Here is a 19105-nt window from a genome sequence, read left to right as displayed (position 1 = left end):
GTCGCCCCTAGGCCCACAACCCCCCCCGGCACATACACACAAGGCCGGGGAAGCCGGCAAAACCCTTCCCCATCGCCCTCAGCTCCCGGGAGAGGGGCAGAGGCCACCCTGCCGCCAGCCCCCGGGCGCTGCCGTCCCCTCGCACCCCGCTACCTTTCCTCTTCTGCTTCATGCTGCCAGCTCCCCACCGCGCGCTCCCTCACAGGCCAGGCCGGCGCCTCCTGCCGTGAAGCGACGCCGTCGTGAAAACGTCGCGCTTCCAGCCGCGCTGCCGGAAAGCGACACGGGGACTGTTGGAGGCGGGGGGGGGGGAGGGGGTACTGCCTCTCTACGCATGCGCACACCGCGGTGAGGCGGTGCGGTCCCTGCGCCAGCCGCCGGGGGGCGTCGTGGGGAGACCCGGAGCGGGCGGCACCATCAGCGCAGCCTCGGGGGGGGAGCCGGTCCCGCAGGGCAACCCACACGCGTGTATGCGGGGGTGCCTGCCTGCCGGGCGCTCCTTATCGCGTCCTCTTTTAAGTTGAAATCCTCAGCATTTACTGATATTTATCGATATTACGCCGCCACTAGCGGGGAGGCCGGAGTCCCTGCCGCTGGGACACCCCTGCCGTGGACTTGGTGCCCCGCGCCTCTTCAGCGCTAGGTGGTAGCAGCGTACCGACGTGAGGAGAGGAACGTGAGGAGGGAAAAACGCGGAGAGTTTTTTTCCTGGGAAAAGGTTAAAAGTCCGTCCCCGAGAGGTGCTTGGAGACCCGCGAGCTCCTGGGGAGCAGAAGGGGGGGAGCTGGGGGCCGGGGGTGGTGGAAGGGAACGGGGAGCAGGGGGGTGCGAGGGGCTCCCCGTGGGGAGAGGCTGAGGGAAAGGGCAGGCTTGGGGGGGGCCTGGCAGCAGCTCCGGTACCTCCGAGGAGGTTTTGGCTTCATGAGGCTGGGAGCGTGTGTCAAATTTTAAGGAGAGGTTCAACCTGGGTGTGAGGAGAAACTTTTTCGTCGGCCGAGTGTCGTAGCGGGTTCCACATAGCCGTTGTGTCATCTTCTTTCGAGGATTGAAGACCCAGCTGGATAAAGCCCTGAGCAACCTGGGCTGATCCCAGAGCTGACCCTGCTCTGGGACCCTGCATGAAGAAGAGCGTGGTCAGCAGGTCGAGGGAGGTTCTCCTCCCCCTCTACTCAGCCCTGGGGAGGCCCCATCTGCAGTGCTGTGTCCAGTGCTGGGCTCCCCAGTTCAAGAAAGATGAGGAGCTACTGGAGAGAGTCCAGCGGAGGGCTACGAGGATGAGGAGGGGACTGGAGCATCTCTCCTACGAGGAGAGGCTGAGGGAGCTGGGCTTGTTCAGCCTGGAGAAGAGAAGGCTGCGAGGGGACCTAATATATACTTACAAGTATCTGCAGGGTGGGTGTCAGGAGGATGGGGCCAGACTCTTTCCAGTGGTGCCCAGCAACAGGACAAGGGGCAATGGGCACAAACTGAAGCCTGGGAAGTTCCAGCTGAACCCGAGGAAGAACTTCTTCCCTCTGAGGGTGACGGAGCCCTGGCCCAGGCTGCCCAGAGGGGCTGTGGAGTCTCCTTCTCTGGAGATATTCCAGCCCCGCCTGGCCACGGTGCTGTGCCCCCTGCTCTGGGTGACCCTGCTTGGGCAGGGGGTTGGGCTGGGTGACCCACAGAGGTCCCTGCCAACTCCTCACATTCTGTGATTCTGCTCAGAGCTGGAGTTTGGACCAGAGACCTGCTGGGGTCCCTTCCTGCCCAAATCCTCCTAGGGTCACAGAATTAAAGAATCGTAGGTGTTGGAAGGGATCTCTGTGGATCATCTAGTCCCACGGCTCAATATCCTTCCGTGAATCTCCAGTGACTTCTAGAGCCCCCATGAACTTCAGCATCTACAGCTTCTCCAGGCAGGGAGTTCCACAGCTGAATTAACCTCTCGCGTGGGGAGCTGCCTGCTTTTGGTTGGTTGTTGCTGTTGGCCAGAGCCTTGCGGGTGCTGCCAGCTCCTGCCTCTCCTTGCTGGTGGCATCCTGGTCAACCAGTAGATTGAGGTGGATCTCGTTGTGAGTAATGTGAACCTGCTATTCAGCAGAGGCCGCCCGGACAAGAAAACAGGATTGCAGAGGAGGAGAGAACAGGCAAAAAGGAAAAACAGGCCACTAAAAATTAAAAAAAGAAAAAAGCACCAACTGACACGAAAAAACGTAGAGGTGCTGAGAGAGGTTGAAAATGTGGTCTCGACCATCTGCTCCTGTTGCTACCTCTCTCCTGCCTTCAGGGCTTTTTGGAGAGCTGAATTCAGTTTCCTTCCTACAGGACGTGCTGGGAGTGCTCTGCAATGTCTGGACCTGTCTCTACCCATGATTTTACCTCCCGGGGGGTCTCCCAAGCATCCTGTGCCAACCAGCAGCACACCCGTGGTTTGGAGAGTGGTCGTGCTCAGGATATGGGCTGCACAAGCAGTTACAAAGCGTTTATCCAGACGTATTTCCTGCCATCGCCTCTCTCAAACCTGTTGCAGCAGCTGCTGTGCAGCGAGAGGGACGTTGCGGACGGGTTGTCTGTGCGTGTCTCACTGTGCCCTGCTTTGGGCTGGCTGGGGTATGAAAGCAAATTCCTTCCCCTGAGCTACTTGGGGATGCACACACTGCACAGCATCCACCAGGAGGATGTCTTTGTGTCTTGTTGGGGGTGGCATGGAGCACAGGACGGGTGGGATGCCCACACCAGACACCGGGTAAGGCGATCAGTCTGAGAGCGTGCCAGCAGGGGCAAGGCGACTGATTTCCCATAGCCCCCTCCCTCCTCTGAACCCACACCCCCCTAAACACGACCCTACGCACCGTGTCAGTGCCACCTCATCTCCTCAGCCCTCTGTTACGTGAGCTGAGCTGCGCTCTCCGTTTGTTATCGGCTTCATCCACCTATTGCAGCAACTTTTTATCTTGCACTCGGCTACTATCATTAGCTGCTTCCCTTTGCCGCGAGGTCTCCACGCTCTTCGGTAACCATCCTTTAACCTGTCATAACCCCAGCGCCGCCGCTGAGACTTCGCTCTCTGAATGCTTTTACTTCCCTGGCAACAGCTCACGTTCACTCATCTTCCACCACACAAGTTGGACATTTCCAAAAATCCTCACTTTTAATCCAGCTGTGCTCCCACCTGCAACTCCCATCAACTTCAGTTACACATACGCCTTTTTCCATGTTTTTGTTTCTTCACATCAGAAGAGCAATAATTAGGAAAACTTCATTTTGGCTACAAAGCCAAACTACAGTACCAAACTCTGCCATTGCTCCCGGCAAGGAACACCAGGGAAATGCAGGTGGAGTTTTGGGCAGAAATGGATGGTAAAGCTTGGGTAAGAGGGCGGCTGGCATGTTTGGGTTTGTTCCCCACATCTGAGCAGGGCTGTAGCCTAGGGCTCACATTCTGATCTTGCTTGTACTGGTGGAATTCAGATGCAGCAACGCTGATTCATTGGCCTCTGGGGTTTAAAAGGTACTTTCAGTTCTTTAATCAAAGGCTGTGGCTAACGAGAGTTGTGCAGGATCTGGAGATGCCAAGCAGTGTGGGGAAATGCGCATCTGCAAGGAAGGGCGCAGGCATAACAACCTTCCTCTCTACTTGTTTAGCAATTTCTTATCAGCATATCTGGAAGTGCTGCTATAAAGGTGTGTAAAAAACCATCTGCCTCTGCAGATCAGCAGCCCGCGGCACCGAGGGTGATACGGCTTGCTTGAGGCCAGCCAGCAGCTCAGTGGCAGAGGCAGGTGATGGAGACTGCCTCTCTGTGTCTTTTGTCTCCGTTTCAGATTCTGACTCATTTTGTGACCTCAGGAATGATTGTAAAGCGTGTTGTAAGTACGTACATTTTTATTCTAATAAGATGATCGGTAGGAGTTACATCAAGGCGTTACATAGGTCTGCTGTTACTTCAAGGATAGACTGCTTGGCCTGGTGTGTTCCTGGATATTACTGTTAGTTATTTTACAGCCTATTATTCCCCAGTTTCTGTTCTGCTGGGATGAAAGATACTCTGGATCCTCCCTTACTCTGTGTCAGATCCTTGGTTAGATGAAGGAATGTGCCAGGGCTGAGCCTCAAACAGTGGAGATGCTAGATGAAAGAGAAATAATGTCAGAATCAGACAGATTAATCCACTCAGAGAATTCAGATTCTAAACATATTTAGGTACTCAGCCAATCCTTGGGATTTTGGTGGCATTTAATACCTCAAATACCTTCACAAATCTGGATTGAATGGAAAGACAGTTTCCATTCATCATCTGATTCTAGAGAAAATTATCATCAGTCAAAACATCTTTACTTTTCCTGCCCGCCTGTCTGACAATCTGCTAACAGGCCCTGGTAAAGCCCAGCTGGAGTACTATCTGAAGTTAGGTAAGGTTACCTTGGGAAGAGCCTGGCAGAGATCACAAAGGTCCAGGAGAGGTCACTGAAGGAATTAAGATAGGATTTGTCTCTCCCTGGTACAAAAAAAAATACAGTTTTGCCTCGCAAATTGCCCCTAATCCGAATGCAATCCCTCAGGGATAATTTACCTTGTATACTGCAGCCATGGTGTTTGTAGGTGGTTTGCTTCCCCACTCTCCCTAGCACTTTCCTTGCGCACAGTCTTGAAATTTCTTATCCTGTAGAAGACAGTGACTGCAGCAGAGCTCGGACAGGGCGCTGCACGTCCCTGCATGCGCCTTTGTCCTCCGCCCATATGGAATCATTAATAATCACTGGGTGGCCACTTGCCTGCAGGAGCTGCCCTTACTCCGTCCCCCACGTCCTCTTTCACAACACTGCAGTTGCAGATTGGCTCACAGAAGTAAAGAGACTTAAGAAACACCTTCTTCCCATTCCCAGTGCCTCTGGGATGGCAGCGGTCGGAGCTGTGCCGCATTCCTGGGAGGCCACAACGCTGCTTCCAGACCGGCAGAATTCCCTTGATTGACTGGAACAACCAAGAACTCGACCAAGTCCCTGCACCTACACTTAACTTTTCAGGACTTGGCCCCAGTCCAGCATACAACCTTCCTAAGGCTCTGTCCAGGCAACGTGACTTCAGGATGAGGGTCCTATTTTATAGAAACCTTGTATTGCTTTAGAAATACGCAGTGCTGTAACCCTCTAGCCTAATCTTGACGCTTTCCTCTCTTGCCTTTTATGATCGGGATGCATTGATGTACTGCTTCCTACGTGAAGCAGTCTTCGTGTGTTTTCCTTGGGCCTCATCTCACTCATTCCAGTGTTTTCCCCTGTGTGTCATCCTTCATCTGTGTTTGGATTCTTTCTTTTATCTCCCACGGAAGGATTTGTGATCGCTTATCTGCACTGTGGGTCCTCCTCAGGGCAGTTAGCCTATGCACTTGCTAAAAACATAGATACCAGGGAGATCCAAAGGGATGCTGGAGGCCTCCACATGCTCCACTATCTCCCTTCTAGATGGGATCATCAGTAATTACTGGATAGTTGCTGCCCTGCCCCTCACTCCACCCCTGTGTTCTCTTTGAAAATCCTCACAGTATCTCATCAGAAGCCTCTTTTCCTTTGTTCATTCCAAGTCCTTTATCTATTACCCTTCTTATGCTATTAAAAATCATTAGGGGTCACAGATTGCAGTCCCTGTGTGGACAGCCCGCTTGTGTAATTACTAGGACTTTCAGACGTTGTGTGCTTCTGAAAGATACCCAGTGCTTTCCCAGCCAGCTGCAGACAGCTCAGTGGACCTTCCAGAGATGCTGGGTACATCAGGAGGTGAGGTCTTCATGAATAGCTGCCCAAGCCAACCCCAGACTGAAATGGCATAAAATCATTTTTGGTTGTGTCAGTCTGCCTCCTTATTTTTGAAAGGCATTCACAGATCAGCTGCTTTCTCAGCTGCTGTCTCCCTGGAGCTGAGTGCTCTCTCATCTAATATGCTGAACGCTCTGATTCCAGCCCAACCATACCAGCTCCTCCTGGCATCTATCCAGGACCTGGCAGAGTCGGTGGGCTTTGGATGGAGCCCACTGCCACTTCTGGTCTAAGATCTCTTGCTCCACCATGGAGTATTAGCGAGTTAAACCCATGTGAAGCCCATGCCAGTGTTCAATACCAAGATGACAGTCGTGACAGACAGGTGGACCTAGCAAGTGCTAGATGTGACGTCTTTGGCCATATGTTCTCTTTTGATGCAGCAAATCACTGTCATCTGGACTCCCACCACGCGGAATGACTGCCTTCTCCTTCGCCTACAGAAATATACTGCCAGCACCGTCTCCTTCCCTCAGCGCACTAAATGTGGGTATTGGCAATTTCTGCATGGGACAGGGCAGCATACTAACATGGAGACCAGCTGTACGTCCTTGTGAAGTCGTTCTTCCCTCTTCCACGTGGCTTTGGCACTGGAGCTCGAACGGGTGCTGGTCGTATCCCAGCATTCCACTGAGAGCTCTGGGCTAGGGTCTTTGCTGCTGCTTTGGAGGGCAGGTTCCCAGTTGACTGGTGAGTGGCCCAGCTGGGACGAACTGGTGGTTTTGGAACAGACTCAACATCTGCAGGAAGTGATAGCTAGGAAGAGAAGGCAGTAAGGATCATATCGTCCCAACAGCTTCAGAGGGACTGAAAGCGTTGGGAGTCCATCGAGAACTTCTATAAATTCTATACATTCTGTGTACATGCTATAGACATTCTATAAATTATATCCCAAAATGATATCTCTGAATGAGACTCCTAAATGATATAAGCATATTCTGCATTATTTGCAGGGACCTGTGCTCTGGTGTAAGTTTACCTTAAGGACAAAAGGACCCAATTAGAAACTGATGCTAGTAAAGCCAAACCCACATTAATTGATTCTCCACATCAATTCATATGTTAATGCACAAACTTTCCCCCGTGCATATGGCTGCGACTGATCCCAGTCTTGATTGCTGTTAGAAGTCTCGCAGCGTAAAGGATGAAGTTTATTTTAACATACTGTTCAATGAACGCTTTACTAAACAGGATAGAAATTAAGCAAAAAAAAAAAAATCTTCACAGTGATTGTCTATTCCTTGAGAAAAATCACAAATACTCAAAATGCACAGGTTCTGCAGACCTACAGCTTTGGCTTTTTTCTGACTGATACAAATCATTTGGTAAGAATAGTGAACGAACACTAACCAAGCCAAACATTTACATAGCAACTCATTAAAAAGCAATATGTGGGCAGATAGTCTTATGTGAATCTAGTGTCCATGGTAGAATGGTTGTGCAGAAAAGCCAATGCTGCTCGGTAATTCCTGCCCGCCTGTTTCCTCTTTCCATTGTTTGAATTGGCAGCAGTGGCAGATACATGGTGCTTCATGCCTAATTGTCTGGTTATAAATAAGCAATCCAGCCACTGCTGAACATCAACCTAAAGACAGGCCAGTGGTCATACAAAAGGGTCCGGGTTCTTGGCAGTGCTTGGGGTCTGACAGCGATGGTGTGAGAAGAGCAGCTGCAGGTTTTTTGTCCTAGCGAGAACAGCGCAATACCACAGGAGCGGTAGCAGTTCCAGCATAGATCTGACTGTTCCTTGCTTTTCATCTCTTGTGTTGGTGGTGGTTCAGTTTTAGAGCTCTCAGGGACAGATAGGCACAGACTCTTAAAGCCAGGCTATACTTTTAAAATTAGGGTGACATATGTAACCTGAGTTTGAATATGCAAATGTTGTATTGAGTTCTGTTCACTCCTAGGAATAGCCCTATGACGTTCAATAGGGTTTCTTGTATGAATAAATAAAATTCAAAATTAAGATTTGCAGAATATAAATACACACTGGACGGGACCGTGTCTCAGTGCTACGAGCCCCGGATCTTCATGTGGGCTATAGCCACACAGTACACAAACTCAATTCATACTCAGAACATCAATTCCCTGTCAATATGTCATAGGAAAATTTATTCCTGGCTTCAAATGCTGCAATCTTATTAGCTTAGGATATAGGCAATGAGGCAAGAATGACTGATCCTGACAAAAAGACATTATTTAGTAAGTACAAAAAATAAGCCAGTAATTCAGGAACAGCTGTGAGGGTGGAGCAGTCTCTTGATCAGAAACAAGCAGACAGCCTGAAAGGCAAAACCAGCCCCTAATTGCTGACATTGCAGTCATTTGCAAAGCTGTCAAAAGCATCAATCAAATTTTACCTTCCTGCTAAAGTATCTGGGAATTTTGACATTGGGGCATGAGGCTGCCTATTTTGCTGAGAAGCTGCAGAAGACTCCTCACTGGAAGTCCTCAGGGACTTGGGTAAAGGACGCTGACGTGGCAGCAGTGACGCCTGCGAAGGGACCTGCAGGGCCAGAGCCGTGAAGTCGCAGCAGGGCAGCACAAGCTCCACGTCGCAGTGAAGAGGAGGGATGATACAGTGGCCCGGAACAGAGCTCCGGTTCCCATGCCCAGCCTGGCCGAAGCGTGGAGAAGTCACCGAACCTGTCGCATTCCTCACTTTTCTTTATATAATACTGGGACAGTGGCTGCTGAAGGCAAGGTGAGCATCAAGGTGGCACAGCCATGCCATAAAGCCTTGATCCAGCACAGTGCTTAAAGAGATGAAACTATACATATCCTTAATGTAAAGCGTTTCCCTGGATAAAGACAGAGTGGGGTGTTCCCTCCCCACTGCAGAGAGCTGGGGGTTGCATGTGGGTTCGTAAGAAAGAACGTGGCCCTTCATTCAGAGACTTAATTAACTTAATTTATTGCAATTTACTATTTATTGTAATTTAGCTAATTTACTTTAATTTATTCTAATTTAAGTGTAAGCCTGGTCACATTTTATGCTGCTGTTTCCATAATTACTAATAAACTCCAAAACCTCACAAGTTTACTCGGAGAACTGATTCACCACATGCAAACGTGGAGCCAGTGGATGTAATTGCAGGACTCGGGTCACCACCTTAATTACAGGTTTATTCTGTTTTGGTGTGCTGTTCAGCCTCCTCAGCTTGGAGCTCCAAATAATAGCCCTCTTCACATCTTCATTGTTGGCTGTAATGTACTTTATTCTCACCTACTTTCTGCACTTGGATCATTGATCTATTTAAGAGCTTCATTTTAATTTGACTTGATGTTTGCTTGCTTGGGGCACTTATTCTTTCATCATAGTCTGTTCTTCTAAGGATTTACTAAAAGATTTGAGCATTAAGCCTCTTTATTTGGACTTGATTAAATATGAGTCTTTTCACAGGTCTTAATTTCAATGAGGTTTCCCAATCCTACCTTAATAAAAAATGGAAATTAATTTTGGATTCTTCCTAGCAAGTTATATATATGTATTCTTTTTCTATGCATCAGCCTACCATAACCTAACCTTTAATGTCATGTAGTGTTGTAGTCATTAATGGCCAGCGTAACAGCAGGCTTATATATCAGAGGATAAAAAGCACAGCTCTCCTACTGAAATTTGGACAACTCTGCACTCAAAAGAAATGCAAGCCCATTTTTAACGTAAAGGTCTAGGAAAGAGTGACACTGCCACACAGGCTACCCCAGATTTTTAAGACAAATAGAAGCCAGTGCTACCAAGATTGCTCAGCACAAAAGCATGGAGCTCTGTTCTGGGCTGACGTCACCACGGCACGGCCCCATGGGTTTGAGGACACTTAACCCCCGGGTTAGGCTGTCCCAGCTGCCCAGGAGGGACCAAGGGAGGATGGTGGGCCTCTCAGGCCTTGGCAGTGGCTTGAAGATTCTTCCCAGGGCTTTTTGTGGGGTGAGAATTCAGTACCCACCAACTCTGTGTGCTCCCCCAGGCATCTGTCCACGACCATTTTGTGCCAGCTAAATGCTTCCGGGTGACTATTTGCTACAGGAATAATAAATTTAAATAAATTTAAGCTGTGAGCAGCCAACAGAAGGTGACACGTACGTACACACTGCTGCAACTTAGGGCAAGAACTCTCGCTGACATTGTGCAGGGTCTGGACTTCATGGCGGGAGTCAGGCTAGGTGCCTGTGCCTTCCTGATTGTGGGTTGTAGGTTCAGTAACTTAGAAGAAAACATAACTTTCCTAAAATCTGAGGAAAGAAAATCAAATTCACCTCTTTTTATCCTGAACTAAGATTCTTTCACTTCTGGACTGACAATAAAACAGCTTTAGATCTGAAACGGGAAGCTGTGGTGGAATGAAACCGTGTAAGGGCGCTCTGATCTAAGGGCTACAGAGGAAGGCATTGGAGAATGGGAATTGTTTAAGACACAGGCTGAATAACTCTAATTATATTTTCTGTTCTTTAACACTGACTGAATCTGTTTCCTTGCAAACAGGCTGTATGTGGGTCAGGAGAATGCCTCCCAATCTCGGGAGACAATGCCTCTCTTCTATGTAAACCTTCTTCATCACAACTCACGTGCGTTCCCTGGCTTTTATCGCTTAGGAAACACGCTTCCAGGTCTGCAAAAACCCCTGATACGCTTGTGAGCACGTCGTTCTGCTGGCAGCTGTTTGTTGCCGTATCTACAAAAGCTTAGACCCATGATGCTTTCTGGAAGCCCGACTTCCCCAGACTCCTTTCATGTGAGGATGCCCTATTTTACCAGCGATGAGCACAATGGAGCCTCAGTATTAAGACCTTGGGGCTGCTCGCTCGGGCTCAGTGCGGCGAACAGAGAATAAACTAACATCAAACTGCAACGATCAAAAGTCGCCAGCACAGAAGAGCAGCTCTGGGAAGAGATGCAAGCGCCATAAGAGAATTGATTCGGTGTTTTGTAAAGCGTGGAAACTGGCTGGTGGGATGCTGGGAGGGAGAAGCAGATGAGAAGGTCGCTGTCTCCACGCAGACAGTTGCTGTCTTTTCCCCTCAAGGCAGACGCGCCATGTCTAGGCTGCAAGGAGAGATTGCCCCCGGAGCAGCCAGACGTCGCGTGCTTTGTGTCCTCCCTCTGCCCAGGTCTCTCCCTTCGGGATAGGCAGCAAATGTGCCTGGCAGCCTCCTTATAGCCAGAGCAAAGCTTCACAGTTAGACCTAAGTTCAGCAAAAGCTCTGAGCTAAAACGCTCCTGGGTGTACCTGACACCGGGCCCCAACTGGTACAATTACAAGCCGGTGATACTTGCCAGTGATCTTGCCTTCTGGAACTTATTAGATCCACAACCCATGCTCTTTTTTTTCTCCGCTGCCTGCCGGCTAAGGTCTGGGGTCTCCCCGCCTCCTTTCTTTCTCCTGCAGAGTAGAACAGAACAGTATTAACAAGTGCTGTGGAGTTGGTTCCCTGGGGTTGAGAAAAAGAAAATCCTTTATGACATTGCCATCCAAAAAGACATGGTTAAAGATAATGCATTTTATCTTGCACCTGGGGCAGACCAGGCGCGCACAATCAGATAGCGTGGCTCAGGGAGGGTGGTAACTTGCTATTTTTTAAGTTATGATAACTTCAGAGCACTCAAACATGTGCCCTTAGCTCGAGACTTACTGATTTAAGCTAAATCCATGTAACGTGTTACATCAGCCTAGGGGACTTCACAGAAAGGCAAGTGTAGCTAAATCAGTTTAAGAGTTTTCAGTCAAGTCCATGTAACTTGTAAAATAAACAAGGCTAGAGGACTGCGCCTCCAACAAGTTATTTATTCATTGTTTTAATAGCCAAATACTTCTTCTTGTATATGTGTATGTGTATGTGTATAAATTTATAAATTTTTATGCAGATATTATTAAAGTCAATACAATTAACTGGCAGAACAGGAATATTCCAGAGTGTGAAAATTAAGTGAAGTACACCGGAATATGGCCAGTTGTCACATTTTTCCAATATCAGGAGTAAAATCCATGCTGTGAGGAAGTTTTTTTACGAACTCAGGCAGGTTCATAAAAACACTTGCTCTCAAGGTGTTCATTCCCCATTCAAATTCTGCAATATAGAAGTGGCAAATTTAAAGCAGAAACTCTGTGTGCTCTCTGGGTTGGTCTCCAAGCTTCGTCACCAGTGTCTCTGGGCTCCTGGAAGGCATGCTGGAAAGCACATTCTGAATGCAAAATCATGAACATAAAGGGTGGAAATAGACTCTAAAACCTCTACTGCTATATCCTAGAGTCGTAGAACATTGGACAGGCTGGATCGGTGGGCTGAGGCCAACTGTGTGACGTTCAACAAGGCCAAGTGCCGGGTCCTGCCCTTGGGTCACACCAACCCCACGCAGCGCTCCAGGCTTGGGGAGGAGTGGCTGGAGAGCTGCCCAGCAGAAAAGGCCCTGGGGGTGCTGGTTGACAGCCGGCTGAACAGGAGCCAGCAGTGTGCCCAGGTGGCCAAGAAGGCCAACAGCATCCTGGCTTGTACCAGCAATGGTGTGGCCAGCAGGACTGGGGCAGGGATCGTGCCCCTGTACGGGGCACTGGTGAGGCCGCAGCTCGAGTGCTGTGCTCAGCTTTGGGCCCCTCACTCCAAGAAGGACATGGAGGGGCTGGAGCGTGTCCAGAGAAGGGCAGCGAGGCTGGGGAGGGCTCTGGAGAACAAGTCTGCTGAGGAGCGGCTGAGGGAGCTGGGGCTGCTCAGGCTGGAGAAGAGGAGGCTGAGGGGGGACCTCATTGCTCTCTCCAGCTCCCTGACAGGAGGGGGTAGTGAGGGGGGGGGGGTGGTCTCTTCTCCCACGTAACCAGCAATGGGACGAGAGGCGATGGCCTCAAGTTGTGCCAGGGGAGGTTTAGATTGGATATTACGAAAAATTTCTTCACCAAAAGGGCTGTCCAGCACTGGAACAGGCTGCCCAGGGAAGTGGTGGAGTCACTTCACATCCCTGGAGGTATTTAAAAGACATGGAGATGTGGTACTCAGCGACATGGTTCAGTGGGGGACTTGGCAGTGTTGGGTTAATGATTGGACTCAGTGATCTTGACGGTCTTTTCCAACTTAAATGATTCTATGATTCTATAACAGCAACATTTATCCTACACCATATAACACACACGTCCTCAAAAGCAGCCAACACCAGCACGTATCTGTTACTCACTCGTCCCAGACCAGCTGCAGATCAAGAACCATAAAGACAAATTATTTCAAACAGTAAGTTGAGGAAAACTGCAATCTGTTTATAAACACGTCACTAACAGCCAAGAGAGAAAATTAAATCCAAAACATTATTATAGGGAGTGAACTGGTCGTCTTTAGCTAGAAGGCAGACCTGGCCTTGTGGTCCTAAATTAAGATATTAACCTCTGCTGCTGTATTCCAGTGTCCCTGCTCATGGTGTCAGAGCATCCCGCTGCAGCAGGTCACCACCACCATCTCAATTCCCAGCCCTGGAACCACTCCGGGCCAGGCTGGATGGGGCTCTGAGCACCCTGATCTGGTTGGAGACGTCCCTGCCCATGGCAGGGGGCTGGACTGGATGGCCTTGAAAGGTCACTTCCCGCCCAAACCAGTCTGTGATTCCATGATTCTACGGAGATGTAAGCAGTGAGGATGGGTTTCTCAAGGCTGCAAAGGAAAAGGGCATGAGAGCCCAGATGAGGATGGCAAGTCTCTCACTCCCAGTGCTGAACTGGGTGTTTCTCGCCCCGCTTTCCTCCGTTAAGAAACATTTTTAATTCCCCACAAGCCTACCAGGCAGAGAGTCCTGGGGTGGCTATTCAGAAACATGAAAAGTGAGGGACAAGCGTTAGGATTCGGAAGGACGGGGAAACACCATGCCCTTCTCACGCGAGCCAGCCCCTTTTTTGTCAGAAACTGGGCCCAGGCTGCTGACAGAACAATTACTGAAAGTAATTATTTTCTCGTTGGGTAAACACTCCAGTACAATATGCAACTGTTTTTAGAGCCGGCCTATGTCCATAAATTATCTAACTGAATTAGTGCTGGCTTCCAGAAGGGGGGAGGGGGGGGGAAGGAGCTTGCATTTTGGCTGAGCTGTTGTCATGAGAAGTAGCAGGGCTCTGTCTTGAGGCACAAGGACACAATCTTGGCAGGGGTCCAGCGCTAGGCTAGAATCGGGATTCATTATTCATGATAAAGTGAGAGGCAAATCTTTTGATTTATTAGCAGCAAGCAGCACAAACACCAGATGCCTCCCAGCAGAACTATACACGCCGGGGCTGAAAGAAACGCCCCTCCTGGTCCTTTTTTAGGCAGATCAGAGTCCCAGAGACCATTTGCTAACTTAGTTCCACACTTTAGATAAAAATGTTTCGCTTCACCTTTGCAATATTGCTTTGTGCCCAAAGCCACAAATCCATCCTTGCTGGTCTCTGTTTTGTTTGTATACGAACAAAAAGCTACCTGGACAATTCAGGCAGAAAACAAACCGGACCTACCAGAAATCATCCTCGTGATAAATTGCACACATACACGCAGCAACGCCAGAAGTCACAGCTACAATTCTACCGAGGGATTTTGATAACCCCTTCCAGGCAATTTGTAATTCAACCCCTGTCTGTATCTCTGCTCTGTCGCCTCACCACTCCCTCGACCACGCATCTGATCGTTGCTATTCTTAATTTCGCTGCTCAGTGACTATGAAGCTTTTTCCACACCATCCCATCTAAACCAGATGTCTTGGTGAACGCAGGGATCTCCTCCCATCTCCTTCCTGCTGCAGTGGTGTTTGTCACCGAGGCTCTTGGGTGGCATGCAGTTTTAGAGCACAAGCTCATGCCTTTCTGAGCAAGCAGCGAAAAAATCCATCGGAATAAAACCCAGTCAAGTCTCAGCTATCATCCAGATTGCAAATTAACACCCTTCTGCCATGTTTTGGCACTACGCAGCTGTGGCACCATGTTGCGGTTTTGCTCCCAAGTGACATGAAGCACCAGCACTGTCCAGGCCAAACTCTCACCCAATTGCTCTATAGAAATCTATTTATTTGTTTTTCAAAGGTAAATACCCAATGATGGTCTTATAGCCTAAAGTATATGTTTTGTGTTACCTCTTTTAGGATTCCCTTTGTCTCATAATTGAGAATTGCCCGTAGCTTGTTATGCTTCCCACGTTTCACATTTTTTTGGCTAAGCAAGGATAAGTTCTCTGCTATGAATTCACAGCAGCGTCGTTTTGATACTGCTGTGGAAGGGCGCATATAGCTAATGACTCCCCCCAAGAGGCCAGCAGAGAAACAAATGACAGCTCAGCCATTTACATGCCAATATTTCGGCTGCAGCGGGGACACCCTGTTACGATGAACAGGAGAGTTCTCACCTCTCTTTGGGCCAGAAAGCCAGCGCAGAGCGAGGGCCAGCTCAGAGGAGATTTTAACCTGGTCCAAGAGCTAGGAAAAACTTTATTTTTTCGTTGCCTCTTAAATTCTGCAAAATTTACCCTGACATTAGGCAGATTAACTTTGATTCAAAGAAGCAGCCAGTGACTAGTCTCACGCATAGCTTTGATGATGGCGTCAGGTATTCCTTTGATGTAACCTTGTTTGGTCACAAAGAATTTTCAGCAAGGCCAGTTTTCCTCAGCACAGCAGAACTCAAAGGGAAAGAATGGTTTGTTGGCTCACAGCTTTCCAGTAACCTGCTGGCCTCCAAGTGCTCTCCCTAGTCCTTCTCTCTCAGCCATCGCTTTGGCTTTCTGCTGCTTTTCTGTTGGTTCCGCTGCGTCTTTTCACACGTGCTCATGACCTCCAGAAAATACTCGTTGCTCTCTAGATGCATTCAGACTGCAGCAAAACTCATTTCCTCTCCCAGACTACCTTTGCAAAACCCTGTATTTGGGGAAATCACTCCCTATTGTTTTAGGAATCTCATTTTACATAGATTTCATTACTTCTGACATTCATTTTACATGAAGAGTGGTTGTTATGCCCTTGAGCTCCAAGAATTCATCTAATCTGAAGAATAACTATACCTAACACAGCCTGGGGGGTCAGAGATTTGTATCTCTGTTCTCTGTTCTGCTTTACAACCCTTTACACTGGTCAGGCAGGGTCTGCCTGAGCCCGTAGGCTGCAGTGAGGTAGATCATCTTGCATAGCATTCCCATGAGCCTCCCTAGCTCAACCGACCAGACGTTCACTCACAGTTGGCTGAGCATGGCCTGCATCAGCCAACCAAACAAAGCTTGGCATCACCGTGGGGCACTCTGACCGCTTGGCCATTGTGCTACCGTTCATAGGCACCCTACACCTGCCCAAGCCACCCAGCAGCTGCCCCTGCCACCTCCACCGACAGCCTACACTTGAGGAACACTCCAGCGTGAAAGGTGGAGTGAGTAGGGTGAATCCTACTGTTCCTACTGCAGACAGGCAGCCGGGTGACGACCCAACCCCCAGGGAGCTGCCCAGAAGCAAAGGATGGAGGACGCAATATTTAGACGGGAAGTTAGGAAGCATTTCTTTACCACAAGGGTGGTCAAACACTGGAACAGGCTACAATGCCCCAAGCCTGTCGGTGCTGAAGAGGCATTTGGACAATGCCCTTAACAATGTGCTTTAACGTTTGGTCAGGCCTGAAGTGGTCAGGCAGTTGGACTAGATGGTTGTTGTAGGTCCCTTCCAACTGAGATAGTCTAGTCTAGTCCAGCCTAGTCTATGTAGACCCTTAGCAGGAGGACTTCTGCCCTGGTGAGGCCCCATCTGGAGTACTGTGTCCAGTGCTGGGCTCCCCAGTTCAAGAAAGATGAAGAGCTACTGGAGAGAGTCCAGCGGAGGGCTACGAGGATGAGGAGGGGACTGGAGCATCTCCCCTACAAGGAGAGGCTGAGGGAGCTGGGCTTGTTCAGCCTGGAGAAGAGAAGGCTGAGAGGGGACCTTATAAATGCTTATAAATATCTGAAGGGTGGGTGTCAGGAGGATGGGGCCAAGCTCTTTTCAGTGGTGCCCAGCGACAGGACAAGGGGCAACGGGCACAAACTGAGGCACAGGAAGTTCCGTCTGAACATGAGGAGGAACTTCTTCCCTCTGAGGGTGACGGAGCACTGGAACAGGCTGCCCAGGGAGGTTGTGGAGTCTCCTTCTCTGGAGATATTCAAGACCCGCCTGGACAAGGTCCTGTGCAGCCTGCTGTAGGTGACCCTGCTTCAGCAGGAGGGTTGGACTGGATGACCCACAGAGGTCCCTTCCAACCCCTACTATTCTGTGATTCTGTGATTCTGTGATTCTGGGAAGGGGCTGCTGAGAGGACTCTGTCGGCAGTGTCTCCACAGAAAAGAAGCACCAGAATTTCATTTTGTGAGTGGGAAGCTGGGTCAGCACCTGAAACGGCACACCTGCTTTGCTGAATAATCAGTACAGGTGAGACTACACACTAGCAATTACTTTCAGCTTAAGCGATATTAAAGGGAGATCCTTGATAAACAAGCAAATCTCACAGAACTCCTTTCTCTCCTTGCAATAATCCTCTATAATTACGGATAAATGCCAGATTTGCTAGAACACTAGGCATTAAAATATTCTCCATTGCACAAATGGATAGAGGCTCAAATCTCACTTAGGAGAAGAAAACAGTCAGTGTGCTTACTGTATCATTAGCAATGCAGAATCATTTGCATCTGGTTGTCAGCTGCATGTACAGCTCAATGCTGGAACAAGCAGCTTTTAAACTCTTCAACCAAGGCTTGTCCAAATTTTGACACAGGGTGATGGCCAGCACAAGGGAACCCTAAACCTCACAGAAACCTTCGGGAGCGGCTACACAGAAACATTCAGCACAACTGAAAAATAATATCAGGACATCCGTTCACAACAAGAGGCGTTTTGTCAAAATGTTTAGTTAAAAGCCTCAGAGAACTCTACCCAAAATGGTGCTAGAGTTTGGAAACGTACCACAGAAAGAGGGTGAGGTGGAAACTGGAAAGCTCTTTGAAGTACTGCAGTATCCTAGGACTAGGGGACGCGGATTAAAAAATGATTCATAAAGGGCTTTTGCTCAGACACTGGGAACTTTGCGGAACACCCCGGAGGAGCGGTGGGTCCGGCAAAGTTAATCACACTGAGAAAGAGCCTACGCGAGTGCAGGGCTGCTTAGCCAAATAATCACTCGGCTGGGCTAATTCATGGGTTGATTGTTCCTGTGCACAGGGCTAATCTCAGCTCTATCAGTTATTTACTTAATGTACAGTCTGGATACTTTCATCGTGGCTCGGTTGGTTCTCAAGGTTTTTTGTTGGCACAGTGAAGAGGAATCTCCTCCTCTCTGCACGTTCTGTTGGGTGAGAGCCTGTGTGGTCTTTTTCACAGGGACTCGCGCAGGATCTAGGCAACAGTCAAGCCAATCCATTACGTGGTCACCAAGTGCAGGTTAATGACAGTGTTACCCGTTTCACAAGTTACTGCACATCAGCTGAACTGAGGTAACTGCTGTGAGCCCATGAAAATGAGAGGTGGTACTAACAGAGACTTCAATAAGAAATGGCCAAACACTGCACGCAGGTGACTACCGCAGCCTCCTTGCTATTGCTCCTGCTGAGGCTTGTTAATGCACAGAAATTTGACCACAAATCTAAGATGCCGAAAATACCTGATGCCAGATGTGTCAAAGAAAAACAGGGGACAGTCCTAACACAAGTCTAAGGGAGTTTTAAACTAAGTGAGGGTAGATTTAGACTGGATCTAAGGAAGAAATTTTTTACAGTGAGGGTGGTGTAACACTGGAATGGGTTGCCCAGAGAGGTGGGAGATGCCCCATCCCTGGAACCATTGAAGACCAGGTTGGATGGGGCTCTGAGCAACTTGATCTCGTTGAAGATGTCCCCGCTCACTGCAGGGGGGTTGGGCTAGATGACCTCTAAAGGTTCCTTCCCACCCAAAGCATTCTATGATTCTATGAAGTCAACCTGCAAAACTATACTTTGGGGTGGAAATGCCTTTCTTTAGCTGGTTGCTGACTAGCCTCAGAACTGATGGATCTAGGCCATCTATCCCATGCAGCATAGGTACAAATACTATTCATTACTTCATATATACTCTTACACCTGCACCCCCATTCAAACATCTAAATCTCTTCTAAGCGAGAAGATCCTTGAAGTTCTAGAATTATGTTTCATCACGATTAATTCATTCTTCCTCTTCTGCGCAGAAACCGCAGATTCCTCTCAACCTTGCACTTTATTTAAAACACTCATGAACAAACCCTCATCCTGATTCTTCCCATAACAGCTATCTAACTTCCCCAGGAGTTACAGCCAATTTTATAGGCAGACACCAACAAGCTGTGCCCATGCTCTC

General features: G+C 48.9%; 2 protein-coding genes across 3 annotated transcripts in view; both read right to left on the bottom strand.

The window, feature by feature from the left end:
- Positions 1–262, bottom strand: part of ELP3 (elongator acetyltransferase complex subunit 3) — a 114661-nt gene extending 114399 nt beyond the window's left edge. The window contains exon 1 of the mRNA XM_075415067.1: positions 154–262. Coding sequence (XP_075271182.1) covers positions 154–172 — 19 coding nt within the window. The 5' untranslated portion in view covers positions 173–262. The remainder of the gene's footprint in view (positions 1–153) is intronic.
- A 3585-nt stretch (positions 263–3847) lies between these two features.
- The window catches only part of FBXO16 (F-box protein 16), a 40258-nt gene continuing 25000 nt past the window's right edge, over positions 3848–19105 (bottom strand). For both annotated transcript variants that reach the window (XM_075415070.1, XM_075415069.1), the window contains exons 7-9: positions 11072–11177; positions 6327–6552; positions 3848–4108 (exon numbers count right to left, since the gene is read on the bottom strand). In XM_075415070.1, coding sequence (XP_075271185.1) covers positions 4041–4108; positions 6327–6552; positions 11072–11177 — 400 coding nt within the window. In that variant the 3' untranslated portion in view covers positions 3848–4040. The remainder of the gene's footprint in view (positions 4109–6326; positions 6553–11071; positions 11178–19105) is intronic.

The sequence above is a fragment of the Opisthocomus hoazin genome, chromosome 2 (assembly GCF_030867145.1).
Source record: "Opisthocomus hoazin isolate bOpiHoa1 chromosome 2, bOpiHoa1.hap1, whole genome shotgun sequence".
NCBI classification, from domain to species: domain Eukaryota; kingdom Metazoa; phylum Chordata; class Aves; order Opisthocomiformes; family Opisthocomidae; genus Opisthocomus; species Opisthocomus hoazin.
Note: the sequence above shows the minus strand (reverse complement) of the source record. Positions and strands in the feature narration are given on the sequence as shown.